The 23,775-nt window shown below is 46.8% G+C and overlaps 1 protein-coding gene across 1 annotated transcript; it reads right to left on the reverse strand.

The window, feature by feature from the left end:
• Positions 1-4,486: 4,486 nt before the first annotated feature.
• LOC144267648 (annexin A8-like) lies at positions 4,487-21,666 on the reverse strand. The gene is made up of 12 exons (XM_077821784.1): positions 21,646-21,666; positions 16,284-16,374; positions 15,919-16,013; positions 14,889-15,002; positions 12,538-12,628; positions 11,755-11,834; positions 11,060-11,119; positions 10,631-10,724; positions 8,242-8,337; positions 7,969-8,027; positions 6,888-7,010; positions 4,487-4,546 (listed from the first exon to the last, which is right to left on the reverse strand). Exons 1-12 carry the CDS (start codon positions 21,664-21,666, stop codon positions 4,487-4,489), a joined length of 984 nt encoding a protein of 327 aa, XP_077677910.1.
• Between the last annotated feature and the right edge of the window lie 2,109 nt (positions 21,667-23,775).

The raw sequence follows: 23,775 nt of genomic DNA on the forward strand, positions 1-23,775 counted from the left end.
TTGCACAACAAATGCTTGCAAGATTTGTGTATAATTTTAACTGCAGGAAGCAGAAAGGAATATCACTGTGCAGGAATGCTCCCACTTTGGTTTGGGATCATCCCCTAACTCCCGGTTTCCGGATCAGTGCACCAACTAAACCTAGGGTTTGTAAGTGGAGGTAGGATGACAAACACTGTCTGGATCTTGGTGATAATTAAATCAATGACTGTATTTTGTTTATTTATTTTGGACAGGATCAGAGACCTGAATATTCATTCCACTAACACATGCTGGCGTTTATCTCAAGTTTTTCCCATTAATTAAATGGTGAATGAAATGAAAGGCCCCTGTGTAAATATTTGTGGTTTGAAAAGGCCAGCTCAAAGTGGTTAGGAATTGATTCCTCTTTATTAAAACACCTTTCATCTAGCGAATGTTCTACCAGCAATCGATACATCATTAAATCCTTATCAATGTCTTACAGTCATGCTGCTTCCCAGTGCTTGTGCTGTTCGAGCCAGGCTTCCCTCTGTTGTTCTGTTACCAGCCTCATTTCCCGACGCTGCCCCTAATTCCCTGTGGGACCTTTGCAAGTCACTTTCTCTTCCCCCCACCCCCATTGTGGTAGCACCTAGGAGCCCCCCAGTCATGGAGCAGGACCCCAGTGTACCAGGTGCTGTACAAACCCAGAACAAAAAGACAGTCCCTGCCCTGAAGAGTTTAGTCTGTCTTGGCTACTTAGACAGTAAGGTCTAGATCCTCAAAGGTATTTAGGCACCTAATCCAATGGAAGTTAAGCGCCTAAATACCTTTGAGCTACTGATCTTCAGCTTCTTGTGGCAGGGACTGTCTTTTTGTTGGGAGCCTGGGTCCATGGCTGAGACATCAAAACACTATCACACCACAAATAATAATAATAGTTGGGATAATGTGGCTGCTTCTGCCCCGTTTTCGGGGTTCCCAGCACAGGCTTGGTGTTCACATTCTTTTAGAGAATGCAGGTAGGATTTTCAGCATCACTTGGGGGATTTGAGTGCCCAGTTCCCATTAAGTTTGTTGGACACCAGGGAGTCCAGACCCCTTTGAAGATTTCACCCCACATCTCTGGTTCTTTCTAACCTGGGTTATTCCCCCACCCCAGTGATCCACAAGGTGGTGCTGCAAGTCCAGTTTTGTTTGTGGCATCCAGCATTCGGGACCTGTTTGTCTCGCTGTCTCATTCCGAGAAATAGATCGGTTTCTCACCCATTTATTTGAAAGCGAAGGGCCTGATCCTGCCCTCGTTGCAGTCACTGAGAGGTTTGCCGTTGACTTCAATGACAGAAGGATCGTCCCCTAAAAAACAGCAGCTGAGTCTGCCACAGCACAAGATGTTTGTTGTCCTGCGTAGTCCGATGCGAGTAGCCCTATGGTGGTGGCACACACATCATACAGCCCCTCACTCCAGAGCTGAGCCCACCAGCTGTTGGGGCATCAGAGCTTGGGGCCAGTGAGGGTGGGGATAGGTTACTGCTACACCCCTAGGCCCTGATTCTGCAGTCTGGACCCCTGCCCTGAGCTCCAGTGTGGAGCCCCATGAATCCGACTGCAGGAGCAGGGCCTGAATTTTAAGCCCTGCAGCTAGAGAGCACCATAGTTGCTTATGCTTGCCTTGTCCATCTTTCCTTCCTGACCGCAGCTGTTGTGCAGGGCTTTGGTTTAAAGGGACGGCATACAAAGGTTATAGTTTTAGGGCTAGATTTTTGTGCCTTTTGTCACAACCCCTGAGCGAGGGATGGTGCATAAACTGCCGTGGTGGGGGTGGGGAGGGTCTGTTGCTCAGAGCCCTCGCTCTGATTGCCCCTTGCTCCAGTAACATGTTGCTGGCTTATACCAGGGACAAATTAGGACAGGCCCTGCATGGCCAGCAAGCGGGGGGGCTGAAGCCAAGCCTTCACTCATTCTCCACCCCATCCTGCTGGGGAGGGGATTCTCACTCCCCTGTCCTGCAGGGGTGTGCACTCCAAGCCCCACTCTGGCCCTCCCTGATTTGGCACCCACTGCGGGGGTGGGGGGGGAGATGAGATTGTCCTTGCTTTGCTTACTTTAATGGAGTGAATACATTGAGCAGTCCAGGAGCGGAGCACAGCTGGGACCACTGGCACTGATCCCAGCTGGAGCACAGAGGGGTGGGCTAGACAGATGTGACCCAGACAGTGCAGGTGGCCATTAGAAAAGATGCCAGCCGGCCACACAAATGGGAAGAGATGAGTTCCTCTGTGCCAGTTGCACAACCATGATCTCGTGCTGGTAAGTGGCCCCCAGCCCCTGCTTGTTTATCAGCAGGGGAAAGTGCCTCTGGTGGAACAGCCCCATTCACCTGCGTCCGGCAAGCACGGCGTTGATGTAGGGCCCTGTTCGTACTTGTTTGGTTCTTTGTCTCTCCTCCCCTCCCCCCTCCCCCCGTGGCGGAATACCATAGGGCATGAACCATGATGGCACAGTCTGACTTGCACTGCTTTGCCCTACACCTCAGAAGAGCTTCTCCTGCCCCTGAGCATATCACAGAACTCTACAGAGAGGAGTTCAGTCCCACAGCACCAATAAGTGTAACTACCACCCTTGAACAAATGGGGAAACTGAGGCACAGAGCAGCCACATGGGTCACAACATGAGTCAGTGGTAAAGTGAGGGCTAGAGCACAGGGCTCTTGGTCTAACAACCCCCCCCCCCCGCCCGCTGCCGCCGCAACCTCTGACCTCTAGACCAGGAGAGCAGAGTAGAAGCGATGGGTTACCAACTGCTATATAGTACTGCACAACTAATGGTAGAGTTGTGTAACCTCGTCACTTCCCTGTTGCCACGGGGTAGGAAAAGTTTCACACTGAGACGCCTACGAGGGCTGGGTAACATTTCTGCATCCACACCCCTTCTAGATTTTTCCAGGCATCCCCCTGAAAGCAAGCCCTGACTTCTAATCCCTGCCAGCTGGCAAACCCCTCAGGCATTCCCATGACACAAAGGGTGAACACAAACCCACGGATCTCCTGCCACAGTGCTTCCCCCAAGGAACGGAAATATCTGTGGAGGAGAGACATGTTGCCACAGCTGCAGCGGGCTGGCAGGTCATGAGGACCTTCCCTGCCCCCCACCCAACAGGTTGAAACACCTGTGTGATCGCTCACACTCCAATGGTGCATAGTGTGGATTGCGAGTCGCACGACGCTCACACAGCTTGGAGGTGGTGCTGAGCTTCCTGAGGAAGTGGGGTTGTCACCCTGGCTGGGGGCACATCCTCCTATCCTCCTGACTCTCCTCCCTCTTGTAAAACTAGATGGAAACCTTAGAATGAGGGAGACTGTGATGATTCATTGCAGTCCATGTGACTTACGTGAATATCTTCAAGCACAACCACCTTGGGGCTGTCAGGGTGGGGGAAGTGTCATGTATCAGAATGGCATCACCAAAGGCTCCTAAGGGAGTTGGAGGCCCAGCTCAAGGGGATCTAGGACTCTTTGAACACCCCATCCTAAATGCACATATCCTTGTTAATTTCAGGCGCGCAAAAAAGGGAGACTGGCTTCCGCAGGCAGATTCCTCTGCCCCATCAGAAAAATCACCAGGTTGCACATAATGGCTTTTGGTCATTATGCATTTAATTTGCCTGCTTGGAACAAGGAAGGAGCTGAGGGGCGAACTGCTGGTCAGAACAGAACAGAGTTTGCAGGAACATTTCATCTTGTTCTCCCTGTGCCACTGTCTGGCTCCTGAGCCACATTTTGTGCTCTCGGTCACAGCAGAGTAAAGGCAGAAGAACTTCACAGAGATAAATGGAGCGATTCCATACGCGGGAGCAGAATCAGGCCCACTGAGACCAGAACGTGGCTAAACGTGTGTTCACAGGAAACATATCGGGCCCAGTTCTGATCTCGCACTAGTTGGATGTAACTCCCTTGTCTTCAGCTGAGTTATCCTGGCTTCCATTGGTGTCAGCAAGGGAGGAATCAGCTCCATTGGTTTTGTAACGATGAATTCAGCACCCACCCACTCCTGCATCCCTTATTCCTGGGAGCAGCCCCGCTGAAGCCTTCCAAGATGTTTCATTTTGATTTCAAACCTTTTTTTGAGGCGAAATTTACTCCAATTTCAAAATGAACAAAAAAGCAATTTCAAGCCAAAACGCCAGAACTTTTGTTCAGAAAGTGTCAAACTGGGATGTTTTGATCATTTTGAAATTCAAAAATTATCGAGTTGAAACAGGCACTGTTTTGTGAACAGTTTCAACTTTGACAAATTGGCCTTTTCCTGTGGGAAAAATTATTTGTTGAAAAATTCCTGAGCAGCTCTTTGTTGGGTACCCAGATCACATAGATTCCTTTAAAAATCTTAGCCTCTAAAGCAGATTTTCCATTTTCTATTTATTCAGTGCTAGGGATTTTCTAGACATCCATTCCCAGACACTTATTCATTGCCAACGGTTTCCGTGCCTCCATTTCAACATCTTGCCTTTTCCCTTCAGATTTCTTCATTTATCACTGCCACAGAGATTCAGCAAGGCTGTCTTGTAATCACCACTCGTGTCCTCCTGACAGAGGGAAGAGCAAAAATAGAATGGAAGGTGGAGGACCGTGCTAGCATTCTAGCCCCATAGAATGCACTCACATCTGACAGGGGCTTTGAGAAAGACAGACTACATTGACTTCAATGGATTTATTCCTGATTTACACCCCGTTGTAAGTGAGAGGAGAAACAGGCCTAATAGGGTTTCCCCTCAGTGTAATATATTGAGCCCAATTCTCCTCTCACTTATACTGGTTTGCAACCAATCAGGACTAACTCCACTAAGTCAATGGAGTAACTCAGGAGTAAAAAAAAAATCATGTAAATGAAAAGTAAAGTAGACTCAAGCCAGTTGTACTCAAGGTTCAAACTGCCTGAGCATTTACGCACCATTCTCCCCACTCACTGGCGAAGAATGAGTGGAGCACTTAGCTGTGAAGCACCAAATTGGTATCATCATTGCCGCAACTCCCAAAGGGGCATAGAGTATTGCTGCTTATGGATCAAGGGCCTGCAGAGCATCCTTAAAATGGTCTAGCTGGCTGCTCAATCTACGTCCGTCACTGATTATCACCTTGCACCACCAAAGTTTTAATGCCCCCCGATCGCTGGCAGTGTAGAACTCTTCCTTGGTTAATGTGCTTTGTAAGTCAAGTTTTTAGGAAACAGACAAATCTCTCAGTCTCTGTTGAGGGGAGTGTTAACGAGAAAGTGATGAGATGCTCATTTCATCCTCTCTGGGTATTTTGGGGGACCTTCCGCAATGTTTCAGCAGGAATTATTATTCAGTCAGGACCCTCGAAGACCGATCATTAATCAACATGACAGATACTGACAATGTAGATTAGAAGAAGGAGCCTTAATTACAGACAGATTTCCCAGGGGACTGCTCGTACAGGGGCCTCTGTGCCATTTGCACAGGGGAAGGGAACAATCCTGAATGATAGAATGGGAGAACGTTGGGATTTCAACCCCACTGTAGAATGTGGCTTTTTACTAGGGATGAGCAACCAGCTTGGAAACCAAAAAAGAAAAATCCAACTCCAAAGTATTCCGTGGGGGGACAGGGGGTTGGAAAATGTTCAGTTTCTAGATCTCTCACACACAGTATATGGGCCAGATCCCCGGCAGTTGTAACTCACTGTAGCCATTTTTCCTCCAGTCCACCCAAAAGGCTTCTGGACAATGCAAGAGTCTCTCCCCCAGCCCAAAGAAAACCCTAGAGTGGAGAGGAAACAGGCAGGGACCGGCATCTGGTGTTTATTGTTTTATATGATCTGTGCCCTCTTGTGCTTTACATGATTAAGGAGAAGAGTGTCAATGCGTTAGACTGTGCAAAGTGTATGTTCACAGCTGCCGTGTGCCTCTGAGTAAGTTAAGCCAAACACCTCTGGGGTGGAGTTCTGGGACAGGGCGCGTTCAAACACACTGGAGTCTGAGGAGTCACCATTGTACCCAGGGGCTAGGAATGGGACAGCCGGTTCCAGCTCCCCACAGGAGGTGCCAGAGAGAAGATCTTTGTCCCGAGAGTGTGCCTAGGGAACCCAGCATCAGGGCAATGGCTGGACGCTATTTAGGCTCCAGGGGTTTAAAACTCTGGGCAATCCAGAGCCTGGCATTCCGTTCACTGCAGCCCTAGAGAGTGGCTGGACGGGGTGCTCACTAGGATCTGTGACAGAACAACATGGATGTTCCCCCCCTGGAGGAGTTGGTCCAAGAGATTTTCATGCCCCTTGGCTCTGCGTGGGAGATGACAGGCAGAAAGCTCTGCCTGCAACATTTCTGACCAATCCAAACAGGGCCACGGCCCTCTGCAAAACCCTGCGCTTGGCTCCATCCTCTGGCTGCAAAACCTCAGAGATGAAATGGGTGACTGTCTTGCCCCTGCTGGCTCCAAAGTGCTCTGCTAGGCCTGCTGGTGGCGTTCAGCTTGACAGAGGACTAGGGCAGAATGGGCAATGTGTGCTGAATCACACGGGCTGGGAAGGGAGCTAGGACAGCGGACAGCAACTGTGTTCCACCATGATGCTTCAGCTGGCAGAGTTCAAAGCACGTGGGAGCAGAGCTTGGTTGCTGCAGAGCCTGTGGCAGTAGAACCAGCTTCCATCAGCAACTAGTCTGAGCACAAGTCCTATCACCTGCAGGTGACATTCCATGGCTCACCTGCTCAGCCAGGTGTTTCCCTAATGGGCAAGGAGGGATCCCCAACTCCCTCTGGACTTTGACTCTTTTCAGAGGACTTATGGACGGGGGAGACTCACGATCTTACTTGGGGGGGTAGTCCTTCACCCAGTCGTCAGACACCATGGTGATGGATGTACCAGAAAGGCATGTCAGTGATTCATAACAACAAAGCTACTGCTTACCAGAATCATGGTGGAGAGAGATTTGCCTGCAATCTTTAGGAACTCAGCCTTGACGAGATTTAAGTCAATTTCACTCCTGGAAACGATGATCCTTATTAGGGTCCCATCACAAGTGCCTGCCCCCTGCAATGACACATTTATCACTTTGGCAGTGCCACCGAGTGTTGGCATGATCTAATTTTCTCTCTTTTGTGGGAGCGGGGTGGGGAGAAGAGAAAGCAGATTTAGTGTTTGCAAATTGGTCCAAGATGGAAGAGACCAGGTTTCAGATGCTGCTGAGAATGAACTTAGCACATCTCTGCCTCTCATCCTGGTGCCCCACTATTCATGTGACAAAACCCATCCTGCAGTTTGGTGTGACTGCCAATCTTTGTGCATGAAAAACTCTGGAGCAAACACCTGCAGGGTTGCAAGCAGGAACGGAGGTTTATTGGTGCATACAGCACAGCTAAGCATGATAGCTTTACAGAGCATCTGCCCAGGACTCCAGCCAATCCATTTAGTCCTTTACCCTTAAGAAGGGGATATTCATAAGTTGCAAAACACTTGGGGGAAGCGTCTCTCATTTGCAGTCTTCCAGGGAAGGAGACTGCATAGGCCCCACATTTCTTTGTTACATCTATGCTCAGTGGGCTAAAGATCCCCATTAGCATTGACACATTCAGCCCCAAAGGCTTTAGGGATTTCCATGTACTTCCCCTTGGACTTCTTTTGTTTATTTTAATGTCACTGAGAAAAATGCATCCTAAAAAAACAGGAAACTTATTGGTACCAGAACAATTCAACCACCACTAGGGACAAAACCCAGCCCTAATTTATACCCAGTGCAAATCCGATGACCTCTGTGGGGGTTGCACTTATGTAGCTGAGGGTAGAACTGGACTCTTTGTGCCAGTCTCAACTCCACAGAAGCAAGCTCCTTCAGGACTTTAACTCTATATGTCCCTCTTCTTCCAAAGGGGCTGGGCCGGACTCTGCTCTCACTTGTACCAGTTTTACCCCACTGCCCCTTCAGAGCTTCGGACTGAAGTGAGAGGAGAAGTAGGCCCGCTCTGAACAGCCTGTGCTAGAACAGTCTTACCTTCAAGGCATGGTACAGCCGCTCTGCGAAGTAACTGTGGATGTTCTTTGTGCATTTCACTAGACACAGGAGAACATTCAGTTAGTGCCCAGGTTCAGTCTAACCCAGGGACACCAGATTATAGTAATTCAACTCCCTATCGTCTTCCCTAAACCTCCCCATGAGATCATGGCAGCTAAGAAGTGCCCTGGTATTATGGGATGGATATGCTTAGCCCACTACCGCAGTAGAAGAGAAGCGTAGACAAAAGTAAGGGAGTCCGGTGTCCCTTACCAATAGCCAGGATGGCATCTTCTAGTGAGCCATGGGTTTCACTCTGGATGCTGTCTTCTAGACTTTTACTGGCGAGCTTCTGGTATTCATCAAAGACTGTGGGAAACAACAAATGAAGGACTTTTAAATCCAGGCCAAACAATTCCCCAGGCATTTTGTGCCTTTTTTCCACTGATTGCATTTCTGAGGGGCCTGACCCAAAGCCCACAGAAGTGGATGGCCTGATTCCCATTGACTTCAGGTGAGTTCCAAAAAATGTGAAACACAAAAATACTGGCACCACACAAACACAAGTAAGTATCTGTATGTGCATATGATGGGTAAGTATGCACGAAGATGGGCACTGGTGTACGTAATTACTGGCTTACATTTGGAAGTACAGGTTCGCTCATTGCATGTTCATTTGGAAATCTGGCCCTTAATCCCTATGTTTGACTATTGATCTATATCTGGTTCCAGAGGAGTCTGCATGGCTCTAGCATTCAGTTTTGTGTTTGCTGCTGTCACTGGCTCAGGGAGCTGAAGTAAAACTGAACTAACAAGATCTGGGCTGCTCGTGGCCCTTCAGTTTTTGGATGGGGGAAAAACACCAGGGGAAGCTCGAATTTCTTGTTTTCCTCCTTGCAAAAAGAAAAACCACTAAGTGAGAAAACCATAAGCAAAAATACAGAGGTAAATTCCAAGATCTTTGGATTTACTCAGATTCCTGCAGAAAGTTCATATTGAACCACAGCAGTGAAGATTTGTTTTCTCTCTAGGTAGAGTGTAGACATTGCAAGTGAGGAATTATTAAGCCTCAAGTTTGACTTCTAGACCTGCACACAGAGCTAGCAGTTAAAGAAGACCTGTGTATTAGGGAAGTCATGGAATCTCCTTCACTGGAGATTTTCAAAACAAGGCTGGCTAGCCATCTGTCTTGGATGGTTGAGATGCAACAAATCCTGCATCTTGGCAGGGATGAGACTAGATGACCCTTACAGTCCCTTCTAACCCTATCGTTCTATGTAACACAGTGAGCTTCAAATATAAATCTGGGCAGCGTTCAAGCTTATCTCCTCTAACCTCAGTGCTTAGATACTACGGTGAAAGACACTAACAGATTGGAGATGACCTTCTCAGCTCAGGCCTGTATCAGAAATAAGTTTAGCTGGAACAGAGTTGAAATGAACTGAATTTTAAATAGATACCATTACTCCGCTCTCAGAGCGGTGGGGGGAAATCAGGGAAGAGCTGCTTCTTGCAAAAGGCTAAACCAAACCCATATTGTTTTTACTGTGACATGATCACTTATTTGAATGATTAAACCTCTATCAATGTTCTTTAATATGACTTTAAAAAGTAATATAAGTGCAATGTGTGCATGTGAATCATGACACATTTAATTAGGTGAGTGGATCTCAAACTATTTACCCTCCAGCCCTTCTTTGATCAACATTTTTTAAAACACATGATTGGGGGGCGGGGTCTGCCTCATGATTTTTGATCTCTCGAGGTCAGCAATACTGAACTGATTCTGAGAGGTTACATTTGGAAATGTAAGAGGGAGCTGGCCTCAGATTCCTAGCAAGAGGCCACAGAAGCAAAGTTCAGGTTCACCTGCTGCAGGCACATGGTCTGACTTCGCACCAGGTGACTGGCCTATTATGAACACGGGCACGACAGCCAACGTAACAAAGCCTGTTTGGCTGAACAGTCTGTGGTCATTGGCGGCTCTATGCTGCTCATGGGACGGTCTGATGTCATACTTCCCTCTGTCACTGATATCTATCATGTTTTTAGGAGCATGGTGCGGGGATTCTACCTGGGTGTGTTGTGATTCTTCAACATAAAACCATGCCACAAGTATGAACAGCATGTTGTAATGCATTTTAGAAAGTGACACTCTCTCTGTCTCTCACTGAGGTGATATCTTTTATTGGACCAACTTCTGTTGGTGGAAGGGAGAAGCTTTTGAGCATCACAAAGCTCTTCCTCAGGTCTGGAGAAGGTGACACGGCAATTACCATCTTCAGATCTGAGGAAGAACTCTATGAAAACTTGTGCCTTCCACCAGAAGTTGATCCAATGAAAGATATCACCTCACCCACCTGGTCTTTCTCTCCAGCCATCTTTGTCTAACACACCAGTCTCTATGGTATCTGAACTCTTCAGTAAATGGACTGTGTTGAGTGCTCAGATCTCCCACCAAAGTGAATGGGAGCTTCTGGATGCTCAACACCTCAGAAAAAAAAAGTCAGGGCACATATTCAGGTGCTTAAATGTAGATTTAGCTGCCTAACTTTGGGTGTCCCAGTTGGCTTGGGCGGCCTTGCATCTGCTTTCTGTGGGGGATGCTTTCTCATTTTGAAAGCTGCTGCCGTGCATGAAAATACATCCCCCTGCTCTGTACCTCTCAGCAAGTGGGTGGCGCTCCTGGTGCACAGGATGGTAATGAATTGGATCTCATCGGTGCCCTGTATCTTCTCCCCAGCAGCGTAAAGAGCCTGTGATTGAAACACATTGGTTACAGCTCCCAGTGACATTCGAGGCATGGATCTCGCAGGGGAGGGGTTCATGTGGCTTGGTGCAAAGCAGCAGTTCCGCTCCCGCTGGATGTGGGCTGGGGCACTGTTTGTATTGCTTGGATAACTGATTTTACCATGCCACTTGCTGCCAGGCAAGCTAGACCCTTTCACACCACAACCCTTGCCTTTGTTTAAACTGGGATAGTAGCTAATTGTTACAGCAGGGTGAGTAATTCCATTCCCTACCGAGGGTCTTCAGGTCACACCCTAAGAACCAGTGTTATGGTAAAGGACTGGTCACTTTATAGAAATACCTGTGCGTCCTGAAGCACCGTCGCTGAATCCATATAGCATCTTGGATCATCCCTCTCGCCCTAGGAGGGTACAATGGAAACACGGTTATTTGCTTTCCTACAGTGTTGCCCGCATGAGGATCTCAAAGCACTTTACAGATGGATAAATTCATCCTCCCAGCCCTTTATCCTTGCCAGGTAGATAAGCCTTATTGTTACATACAATACAAGAGAAAAATCCTTGTTGGTGATTGGCGCCTCATCATATGAGTGGTTTTAGCCGATCAGTTGCTATTGCTTAACTCAGGTCAATAATTCTGATGCATGGAGATGCTCTCTGAAGATTGTGGGGCAGGGTATAGAAAGGGGGCACAATGCAATTGGGGTACAGCACTTTTGAAACTAGCTGGAGGGCAATGCCCAGGTTGCTGTATAGGAATGGATGGTGTATAGGATGGTGCCCCCAGTGGCGGAGCTCACAGAAACAGTTTTGGAGGCTAACTACTAGTGCCTAAAGGAACTCTCAACTCTGCATCAGCTTTTAAAGCAGAGATCTAGTTCAAGGGGTCTCTCTGTGCGGGTGATTTATCTCGTAATTCTGATGGCTACCTGCAGCAGGTGGGCTTGCGATAAGAGGCCTGTACTCACTGCTAGTCCCAATCAGAAGAAGGGGAGATGAAGAGTCCTGGCTCCCCATTCTTTCATCACAAACTTACCTGAAGGAGGCAAACCAATATCTGCTCGAAGTAGCCACTTGTGTCCGATCTGATGTCCTCTTCCAGATTAAAACCATACTCTGCAAGGGAAAGAGGACCAAGAAGAGGCGGGGGTGACGTGTTCACTGAAAGGCACAGTGAATGACTGAAGAGTCACCATGCCTTCCAGAACCAAATGAATGCTTGGCAGGCCCCAAGAAGGTAACTTGAGGGAAACACATGGCTGTGAGCAGCTCACTTAGCCCCGACTCAGGGACATGCATCAGCAGGGTTTCTAATTTTAAGTCAGGGGGCCAAGCATATGCTCAAAAGCCAAGCATGTATTTAATTAAGTACCTTATAGAATCTGGGCCTTATTTTCTGAAACCCTCTCTCAAGGCCAAATGCTGCCCTGAAGCCTTGAAGGGATTAAAGGATGGGCATGGACATAAATTTGACAGAGTCCCAACTGGGGCATGTCCCAGTAAAGCAAAACCCGGTGAACAAATACAGCTCCATAGACAGGAAGATTCCATTACACCAACATTGGTTTGCTTGCTACCCACATGAACTAAACCCATGACACCTTTGAGGTTTGCCCGTTACTAGACGGGACATTTAAAGGTGGGATTTTTTCAGAAGCAGCCAGAGTTGGCCCAACTCCCGTTGACTCCATTGGGAAGCCAACACCAAGCTCTTTTGAAGATCCCGCCTTACTACGGAAAATGTTATCAGTTCATTCAATTGCCACGAAACCCCCTCACAGTGCTTCCGTCACACACAGTGTAGTGTAAGCTGCTTTACCTTCTTTGTAAGCTTTGATTATTTCTTTAATTTGCACTTTTGTCCGTGATGCCAGGATCTCTATAATGACACCTTCGCTTGTTCCTAGACCCTTTAAGAGGAAAAAGGAAAAAAGAGTGGGAGAAAATACTTTGCCTTGCAATTAAAGCTATCTTTAGAAAAATAGCCCTCAAGTGTCTGAGGGTTGTCATAAGCTGTGTGCTGAGCTGTGATAAATTGTCACGGTGAAACCTGGAACCACATTCAACTTGTTCAGTTTCAGTACAGATTTGTTTGCTAAGGCTCACCCCTCCTCTGAGCAATCCTAGAGTTGAAGTTGATTTTATGGGGCTCTGCCCATGTACAATGCATTCATCAAGGCTTTTAATGACAAGTGGCATTAGAAGGGTGTGAGGAGAATGATGCAATCAAATCTATCCATCTACATACAATTTTCATAAGCTTCTCTCCACTTGTAATTTTGCAAATAATTAGAAGTAGAGAAATAAAGTCCCACATCACAACCTTGGGATGCAAACATCCCATACCAACCTCTTCGGACCTGGAAGAAGACATCACCCCATCCTGCCCCTCCAGCCATCATCACTGGCTGATTTCTTATGGGCTTCATGTCAGAAGTTAGGGATTTGAAAGAGGAGAGGGGAGTAGCCTTATGGGTTGGTCCAAGGAGGGCATCCCATGCACAAAGGGCAGGTTGAGAGGAGGTGCAGGGATGTTGGTGTTAGAAACTGATGAATGAGCAGCTGAGGATGGCCTCCCTTGCAGAACAAATTTGATGAGTAGGCTGCAGTAGACAACAGGGGACAAGCAGGGAGGGGATGTGCTGAGAGTCCCAAGCAGTCTGCCAAGAATTACAAAGGGATCTCACAAAACTGGGTGACTTGGCAACAAAATGGCAGATGAAATTCAATGTGGATAAATGCAAAGTAATGCACATTGGAAAACACAATTCCAACTATACATATAAAATGATGGGGTCTTAAATTAGCTGTTATCACTCAATAAAGAGATCATGGAGTCATTGCAGATAGTTCTCTGAAAACATCCACTCAATGTGCAGCAACAGTCAAAAAAGTGAACAGAATATTGGGACTCATTAAGAAAGGTATAGATAAGAAGACAGAAAATTCCACATTGTCTCTATATAAATCCATAGTACGCCCACAGCTTGACTGCTGCAAGCAGATGTGGTCACCCCATCTCAAAAAAAGATATATTGGAATTGGAAAAGGTTCAGAAAAGGGTAACAGAAATGATTAGGGGTATGGAACGGCTTCCATATGAGGAAAGATTAAAAAGACTGCGACTTTTCAGCTTGGAAAAGCGACAGCTGAGGGAGGATATGATAGAGGTCTATAAAATCATGACTGGTGTGGAGAAAGTGAATAAGGAAGTGTTATTTACCCCTTCACAAAACATAAGAACTAGGGGTCACCAAACGAAAATAATAGGCAGCAGGTTTAAAACAAAACAAAAGAAAGTATTTTTTTCACACAACACAGAGTCAACCTGTGGAACTCTTTGCCAGAGGATGTTGTGAAGGCCAAGACTATAACAGGGTTCAAAAAAAAAACTGGATAAGTTCATGGAGGATAGGCCCATCAATGGCTACTAGCCAGGATGGACAGGGATGGTGTCCCTAGCTTCTGTTTGCCAGAAGCTGGGAATGGGTGACAGGGGATGGATCACTCAATGATTGCCTGCTCTGTTCATTCCCTCTGGGGCACCCGGCACTGGCCACTGTCGGAAGACAGTATACTGGGTTAGATGGACCTTTGTGTGACCCAGTATATCCATTCTTATGTGATGGGCCTGGAAGGGGATGAAAAGGACTTCGAACTTGAGCCTTTGGAGGGATTCAAAGAAGGTGGTGATGTGGTCATTGAAGGTGAGGATGATGATCTTAGCAGCTGTGTTTTGTGGGGACCTGACATTGTTGGGGAGGCCCAAGAGAGGAGGAGGTTACAGTTGTCAAGACAGCAGAGAAGGGCCTAGATGAGAGCTGTAGCTGTCTGGGCAGAAAGAAGAGGAACTTTGGAATTTTATAGAGCAAGAAGTGGCAATAGAGATCTGTATTTTTCAATCATTCTTCACCAGAAATACGGAATTTTGCACAGTTCTGCTGTTGACCTCAAGTCAAAGGCATAAATAATATTTTAAAGGGTGCCCTTTCCACCAAAGACGTGCTGTAATAGCTTATCCAGCCAAATATTTGCTATAAACATTGGCCTGCTGAGAAACAATACAGTGGAAAGGGTTCATCCAGTTCAGCTACCAAGCACTTGTATTAGCACAGGAAATTAACACAGTGTTCCTACTACCACTTAATAAGCAGCATGTCATTGATTTACCTTCAGGGCATCATGTAATTCCTTGGCATCGTATTTGAATGGTGGGTACATAAGGGCTATGATGAGCCTCTCAAACTTGCCACTCAGTTCAGACTTCAAGCTGGCAATAAGATCCTGTTGAAGACGAAAGATCTAATTAAGGGAAGAGTGCATCCAATGCTCACTGCGTTGCACGTCACTTTCCCTGAATCTCCATTTGTAACCCCCATGATGAGCTACAGTGATAAAGCTGATGCACAGTGTCATGTTGACTGGCTTATTATACAAGCACCTATGGGGCTGATCAGGAGGCCACCCTTATGAGTGGACTGTGCCTAGGTATTTCTGTAGTGCCTCCTCCAATAACTGCAACATCTGGGCACTTCACAAACATTATAGAATTCATCCCCACAACCCTTCCACAAACCCAAATCCTTGAAATTTCCCATAGGGAAGTTTGTGGCTTTCCAACTGGCTCTGCTCTTCACGCACACATGCCCTGGCCAGCCCAGGCCTGGTAATAAATCCGGGGATGGGTGTTGGACAAGAAATCTGGATGCTGCAGAACATCATGGTCATTAATTATACTGCATCCGTGCACTAGATAGAACCTTGGGTCCCAAGAACCTCCAGTCTACCTACCTTAAGAAGGTAGACTTGCACTGTTGTAGTAATGTCAGTGCCCAGAACCTCTGTACCCTTCCATAAAATACCTAGAGAGAGACAAGGTGAGTGAGGGAATATCTTATTGGACCAGCTTCTATTGGGGAGAGACAAAAGGTCTGTTAAGCTTGGAAGCTTGTCCCTATTGCCAACAGAGGTTGGTCCAATAAAAGATATTACCAGTCCCACCTTGTCTCTCTAATATCCTGGGACCAACACAGCTACAACAACAGTGCCAATAGACCAATGGGTGACACAAACATACAACATCTGACATTCTGTCCAGCAGAGGGCAGTGCTCCCATGGTCTCTGACACCTCCCTTCTCAGGAAAAGCATCATGCAGTGCAAAGAGAAAATTGATCAAACATGTCCTTTCTCTGGATAACCTGTCCAAACTGTTCCTTGAACGATCTGGCAATCTGTTGACGCTGTGCGCTCCTCCTTTTGGTGAGGACATTGATTATAGCCTGTTCGTCTGTCCCTGGAAACAAACGATGATAGGATGTAAACACACTGTGCAGGAGAATAAGGCAAGACATGTCAAACTCCCAAGGGTATTACCCATCCAACCTTCCCAAACTCACTGCCCTCACAAGGAGGGGATTTAGGCACATTTTGGAGCAGCTTGGATTCTGAATTCCCATGTGATGGCACAAATGGCTGTGGTTTTCTGTAGGGAATTGTGCTAATGCTATAACCGAAGTGTAGAATGTTTTAAAAGCATGGCTGGTAATAGATAGAGTCAACTCACCGAGTCCTTTCATGGCTTTATACAGAACTTGGGCATCGGGTGTGGGGTCAAAGCTCAGGGTGCCTTTCACTGAGCTGCCATCTTCATCACGCTGTAAGAAAAGGCAACTATGCATCCCATGTGAAATTAGTTTGATAGGGCTCAGTCCAGGTCCCTGTGGACTTAGAGCACAGATTACACTATTGCAATAGGTGCTGATTAACTCCTTAATGGCAGTCCCAGCAGAAAGACCTGACTATCGAAACTGGACATTCCTGTTGCCCTGAAAGGTGGTATCTTGTTATGTTCATGGCGTATACACGCATAAGTTAGATAAACATGCAAAATACTCTTGCTGGAAAGGATGCAATGTAACAACTTTATTTCTTAGAATCCAGAATGATAACACACAAGAACCCAAAACAGAAAGAGACAAAGCAGGCTGCTCCCTAAAACAGAGGCACAACTCTCCCCACTTTGTTCTAGGCTGCCTTTTTGCAGACTGATTCTGCAAGCCCCAGATCACAAATTTCCCTACCTAGCCTGCAAGCAAGACCTAGAAACCCTTCAATCTTAAAGTGATCACTTGCCATTTTAAACACAGTTTTCCAAGCACCAAGTAAATCACAAACATAGTTTAATACAGTTGAGTATTTGTGTGTGATACTACATTACTGCTATAACCAGAGTGTTATCATGCAGGGTAGTTTTATACATAACTTCATTTGTTCCATGGCATATCCCAGTTGAAAACATGGGCTTTTCTGTACTGTAGCTTCACATGCCTGGCTCCTGATTGAGGTAGAGTTGGGCATGACTGGCTTCACAGGGTGTGGCATCCCAAAGGAGAGCTACAGGCCAAGCAAGAGGAACCAGTGTATTTTGCAAGGGTGGATGAAACTGGAGACGTTCAGGTTTAGCAAACTTGAGCGAGAATCTCTTTCCTCCATCCCCGGCCTGGGGTCTTGACTTAGAGGGGGTCTCTGGGCAAGCCGCAAGGAAACGGCCAGCCCCCTCCTCCCTGTGCTGTTTATTAAGTGGTAGCATTTCAATACATCCCAACCTTGTGATGCAAACATCCCAAACCCAGCCTTGCAATGTAGGGTTCACCTAATGCAGCCAGTTGGGGACAGGCTTGGATTTACCCACCAACTCCCAATAGTTTGGGGCCTTAGGCCTTGTCTACCTGGGAAAGATTTTTGATACAAATTAACATGTGAACTTACACCAGTACAGTTGTTCTGGTATTACCCCCTAGTGGACAGCCTTATTCCAGTATAAGAGGGCCTTTTCAGGTTAGTTTATGTTGCTTGCGAAGGGGTTGACGCTAAACCCGAAAAAGGCACTCATGCCAGACTAGGAGTCCATATAGGATAGCCATCTCAATATAATGGGTGAAACTTTCCCATCTAGAAGACCCCAAAGTCTCCAGATCAGCTGGACTCAGGCCTAGGAGACTGCTTTTGTGAAAGCAACATGTTGTATCTTGCTAGACTTTCAGATCATCTTCCTTCCCGCCTATCCTGAACCTTACAAGGGAAGTCAGCATTCTTCTTTGACTAGTCAAATGCATTTATTGACATTCTTTTTCCTCCATGAGAGGCAATTGCCAACACTGAACTCCGTTTTCCAATGAAGAGCTAATGGAACCAATAGTCACCCCTACTCAGCTTTTGTTAGCTCTACCTGCCAGGTAGGAGATGGGAACTATGCCCATAGTAACTGTAGGGCAGAGCTGCATGCTGGTGACCTTGCAAAATCTCACTAGAAACCAGGCATGCGATTCCTGGAGGAATCTTTCTCAAGCTCTTCTACCTGGCAAGGCTCACTTGGAGACAGCCATGGGCAGAAGAGGGATTGTGTGTGGGAAGAACTTGGACTGCTTGGTAAATCTCTGGGAAAAGAGGCATGGAGTCCAAGGCTGCACCAGTGGTAATAGCAGAAGGGATTCATACTTAAGCAGGAACCACAGGGTGAAATGCTTATGACCCATGTCACGCAGGAGGAGGTCAGACTCACTAGATGATCAGAATGGTCCCTTCTGGCCTTATTCTCTATGAATCGAAGGTTCCTGCCAGCTGACTATGTTTGCCTGAAAGCAGCTGTTGGGGTGGCCTAGCTCTATGCAAAAGAAACAAAGGCAAACGTCTGTGTGGATGGAAAGTTATCTGCGTATGTCCATGCTACTATATCTAGCTCCCTTGGACACACAGCCTAGGACAGGAAGCAGTTGGAATAGTGAGAGTTACTTGCACAGTTTTTCTTGTATGTGAAGCTTGCTTCCTTCTATATTATGGGCCTATAGAGTTCCTCTGTCTAGATTTAGTTAACTAGGGTTAGGTTTACTTAGCCCATAGTTTGAATATTAGGTTTATTCCTGTTTGTCTTTATTTATCCTCATACTTACATCAATCCCTGTATGGGCACCCAAAGTTAACTGCCCTGCTAAACATCTTCCTCCCTGTTGATTGCATTGTCTCCCCAGTCCTTCCACTCACACTTCTCCACTGCATGAAATTCAAATTCATTGTCCTCCTTTTCACACTCCTCCAGAACCATGTGAAGGGCCAGATCCTCAAGTGAGGTGTTGCCACTTTGTGCTTTACTTCCAGTGGAAGGTGGCAGTCCAGCTAGCATTCCTGACCCCGGAAGGATCACCACACTTTTGCTTATAATCAACATCAAGACTCCCATGCCACTCATTCCTTGCTCCAGGCAGAGGGGATGTGGATGAAGAAAGGAGGGAAGACTGGGATGCCCCACTGTTGGCTGCGGCTTCAGTCCCTGCAGACTGTTAGCAGCCTGGGTGTGAGTTAGAGCAGCCTGGGGAATGCTCTCGGTTGGTGCACTGTGACTCGGAGATTGGGGAAGTGCAAAGGTGAGTTTTAATTTATAGGGCTCTTGGGGCAAGGCACACAAATTTAAGTGACCCTTATGAAAAAAAAATCCCAATCAGGGATTTGAGTCAGTTCTGGCTAGAAGGAATCAGGCATCACTCACAGCCACACAAGCCCTCTATTTGTGTTCTCTGGCTGTCATAGCAGAGGGAGGGAGAAAGGTGTGGCCATATCAGGTTAGGACAGGTATCCAGCTGAGACTCATCTGGCTTTCTGTTTCCAGGTGACTCCTCAGAGGTAGCTGACTGAAAAGAGTCAATATATGCAGCACTGCCATAACGAACAAGCCCCATTAGACAGGCATGCAGCGGGATCTACTCCACCTGACATGCTCCTCAGTTAGGCTTTTTTACTTGACTATCTCTAGTTACAATTTTCCAAACAAAGTTTCTTCTCACAAAAAAGTGGCATTTTGTCCAAAACCTAAGTTTTCTGTGGGAAAATGTGGGTTTTGCCTGGATTTTTTTAACTGGAAAGTTTCTCACAAAATGTTCATTTTTCAAAATTTTGAATTGAAATGTTCACTTTGTTTTTCAAAAAACAAAAGGAAATTCAAACTTTAGTCCATTTTAAAAAAAAACTGGGGGAGGGGGAACAATTTCCAGGGCTTTTGGAGTGGTCGTGGTTCTGTGCTTTGCTTCCTCTTTCCACTCTCATTTTTCAAAGTGTCTCCAATTTTGGAAGAGTGACAGAGCAGCAAAATTAAAAACTAAAAGGAAAAAAAGTCATGCCCCCCCTCCACCCATTATTCATCTTCTTGAACCTGGTGGTGAAACGGGGTGGGGTGGAAGAGGAATGCTGACATTTCAAAAGTTTCATGCAGAAATAGGAGGGGGGCAAAATGAGACAATATTTAAAAAAAAAACACACCGGAAACTTTCATTTGTTTCCATTTCACAGGGTTCAAATTTGAAATTTTTCATTAAATGGTTTGTCTATTTTCAAACCAACTCTACCAGTAATGCTCTCAGTCAAAAACCAGAGCAAAATGTTTTTCCCACTTGAAGTAGAATCCTGGCCCTCACTGTTCTCCATATTTTATACTGGCTAGAGTAAAAGCACCATCTGTATCACATGAGAACCATAGAGTCCAGCTACCGGGCAATACAAAGAGGAGGCAGCATTGGGACAAAAAGAGTTAATGGAAGACAGCTAAACAAACCCCATCAGGATAATGACGGTTTGGCGCTGGTGTCTGGAATGCGGCTGGGTGGAGAACTGGAACACCATTCTGTGGAGGATTTTGAGATTTCAGAATCTGGTTTCATTCCAGTTTGGAACAAAAGCCAAAGCTCTGAAGTTCTCTGCAGAAGGGAATTATTTTCTGCCCAGCTTTGGGGCAGTTTGCCTGATGGGCTGGCCTAGAGCCAGAGACCCTGGAAGCTCCAAGAACCCAGGTTGCCTAAGAGCCATGTGCCTTATAGTTTGGGCAGCTGGATCTCCCTGGCTCGCCATTAACTTGCCAGGTGGGCTCTGGAAGGTGCTGGACAGCCCAGCTGGCAGGAAGCCAGACAGGCTTCCAATGGAACAAATGAAAGTGTATCATCAAAATGTTTCTGACCTGCTCGACTGTGAACAGGGCTCCTGGTAACTCTGGTGGCTGGTAGGTGACTGCGTTCAGGAAGTAAATGCTTTCCCAGTGACCAGATCATCATCATCATCATCATCATCTAGGTCTCCTCTTTATCTCCAGCTCTTGGTAAATCAGTACAAAGTCTCAGGGTGGAATCCTGAACCTACTGAAGGTAACAGGAATTTTGCCATTAATTTCAGTGGGGCCTAAATTACACACCTGATCAGTTGCTGCCCTCCACACTTTGACCTCAGGTACAGAATGGGTCTGCCTCAGTGAAAGCCATTCAGCCACTGGACCAGATTTGAAATGTACATTTTCAAAGTAATGTGAACTTTAAAGGAACATTGTAGTCTTGGCTCCCCATTGAGTCCAGCTCTCCGTACTGATAGGCCACTGCCATGGAAGGTTTTGAATAGCTACTTGAGACCACATCTCCTTCCAGGACCAGGACCTACCACCACAGCTGGAGCAATCAGCCCGGTGGCCAATCGAGAGGCTGATGACAATGGGAGGTCGAATGTTTGCAGGAGCTGGACCTAGACTATGTAACTCACTCCTACAAGGGAAGAGACTGACCAAGTTGTTCACAGCTCTCAGAACTAAATGCAGAACTCATTTCCTCAGTTTAGATGTCCTTCAGTAAAGTCTCCACCCACCTAACCCCTTCTCATAAGCAAACAGCCAATAAAAGTGCTAGCCTGTTGCTTAAAAACCAGCACACATATTTAACAAATTCCTCATAATCAAACACACACACACAGAGTGGTCATGCATCAGGTGTGGTCAGTTTGTAAGTGGAAGGATTTTACTCTGTCTCCACACATAGAATTTATATATTGTCTGAGGCATGACAATGCGCCTCTAAAATCACGTACAGAGAATTTCACACGCCAGTATTTCCTCTACTTACCCAGCCCTTCCACCATGCCATGGTACACTTGGTAGCAATTCTTTTTTCCTGTAAATAAAGGAAGTTACATGTTGGATCTTTTGAAAGTTAAAGGTCTTGAGCATGTGTGAACTGGAAAGACAAAAAAAAGTTTCCTGCAAACTCACCACTAGAAAATAAGAAAAAAAAAAAAATTCTGCTCTCTGGAGGTCTATTCACACTGGCCGTTGCAGGGTCTAACTGGCACCTCTGCACCAAAAAATGTACAGATATGTGCCTTCCTCTTCTATACACCCCACAAGGCAACACCTTAAAGACATGGTTTGACCGGTTTTTGTACATATGATCTCACTGGCAGAGATGCAGTTGCTTAGTAACAGGACTTCCCTGGTTAAGAGCCTCACTTTCAAACTTGGTTGACTAAAGTTTGAATTTCCCCTTCTGATTTTTGCAATGTGCCTGCCTGAGCCCCAGGGGCTTGTGCACCATGGAAATGACAGCCAGATAATGTCAAGATACCAGTGTGGCCCGGAGCACATAAAACACTCAGATCAATTGCTCTCTAATTATTAAAGGACTCTCTCTACCTGTACCCGAACAAAACAAGACACTAATTCCCTCAGCTAATCCCCACCCAGTGCCCCATCCCTCCCAGCAAAGCCTAGGAGAAAAAAAGGAGCCCTACAGCTTGCACTGAAGCTCACTATGTTGAGGCTGTGAAGACCCAGGAGGGAAGGGCGTTCCAGAGCCCCACGTGGAGAAGGCACTGCAAGACGCACCCTCTCTGTCGTACCAAGGTCTGGGAACTCAAGGGCCTCTGACAATCACAGCAGCACCTGAATGAGGAGGGAAGTGGTCTGTTAGCCAGGCCCAAAGCAACTAGATGTAGCCCTGTGGAGATTCCATTGCTATCACCTACTCTCGGGGTGATGGACTCATGAGCCCTCCCCCCTCCCACTAAAGCTGGCCAAACTTTGGGGCTTTTCCAAATCCCTCGGTGGGATACACAAATCTGGTTACATGTGCCTTCCTTGGGGGAGAGGGGAGGGAATCAGCCCATCCTGAGCAAGATGATACAAATGTAATGGGCCCACAGCTCTCAAAATGCCAGGCAGGCCAATGAAAACCAGGGACTGGACTACTGTGAACTGTAAGGCCCCTCTAGTGAGGGACTAGCGGCTACTCCTCCCTGCCCTACCACCCCCTCAGCCTCGGCCACCTTGACTTAGGCAGACCAGCCCAACCTGGAGAGACTGATCTCCACTTTAGACCCTGTTCCCCTTTAGAGACTGGGCCCAGGCACCACGTGCTCAAGCTGCCATGGGGGAATTGCAGTTATTGCAAGGCTTTGGAAGACAGATTGTAAGGGAGTGGTTCCTCCCATGCCCCGGAGCGGTGCCCAGCTCTCCAGGGTCAATAACTGTCTCAGTAACATTCCTTTCTGGAGACCAACATCCACGCCCTGAGTTAGCGAACAACACTGACAGCTGCAGCTCCACCCCTCACATTGTTTCCCCATGATGATCACAGGATTATGCAGAAGTTGCCAGAGTCTGGCCTATTGTGCAAGCTGCCCTAGATTGTCAGGGGTCTCTGGAGTTCTGGGCCACCCCTGGGGTTAGCTCTGTGCTCAAGTTTTCTCAGTTCTGCTGTCAGGACTGCCAGAGGTTTGGGGTTGTGGTGTTTAAACTCTGTGCTGATTTCCCCACTGGCAGCTTTGGGGAATTCAAGAATGACTGACAAGAGTTTGCTCAAACTTCCCAGATTTAAAATATATTTTTTAAAGTGGGAGCCCTCAGGAGAGGAAGGTGCTAAGGCTGCTTTAAGAGACCTTTGCCCTCTCAAACTTAGAGCTGCTCTGTTCGACCTGGTCCAGCCTGCTACAATCTGAAGAATACCAAAGCCAATGAAGAATCACTAGGGTGTAGGGACAGCACAGTGATGCCTCCTTCCACATCCCTTGTGCCACCAGGTGGCCCTAAATGCCCACTGAGCTATTTGGCTGCATGGGAAGATGTGACCCCACATGTCATTCATTTAAAAAAAACAAAACAAAAAAAACTCAACAAACCACATTTTTAAACAAACTTTCCTTACCTCGGATATTAAGAGCACCTGAGATCATTGGGTGGAGTAGCTGTCATTGCTATG

The sequence above is a fragment of the Eretmochelys imbricata genome, chromosome 7 (assembly GCF_965152235.1).
Source record: "Eretmochelys imbricata isolate rEreImb1 chromosome 7, rEreImb1.hap1, whole genome shotgun sequence".
Lineage (NCBI taxonomy): Eukaryota > Metazoa > Chordata > Testudines > Cheloniidae > Eretmochelys > Eretmochelys imbricata.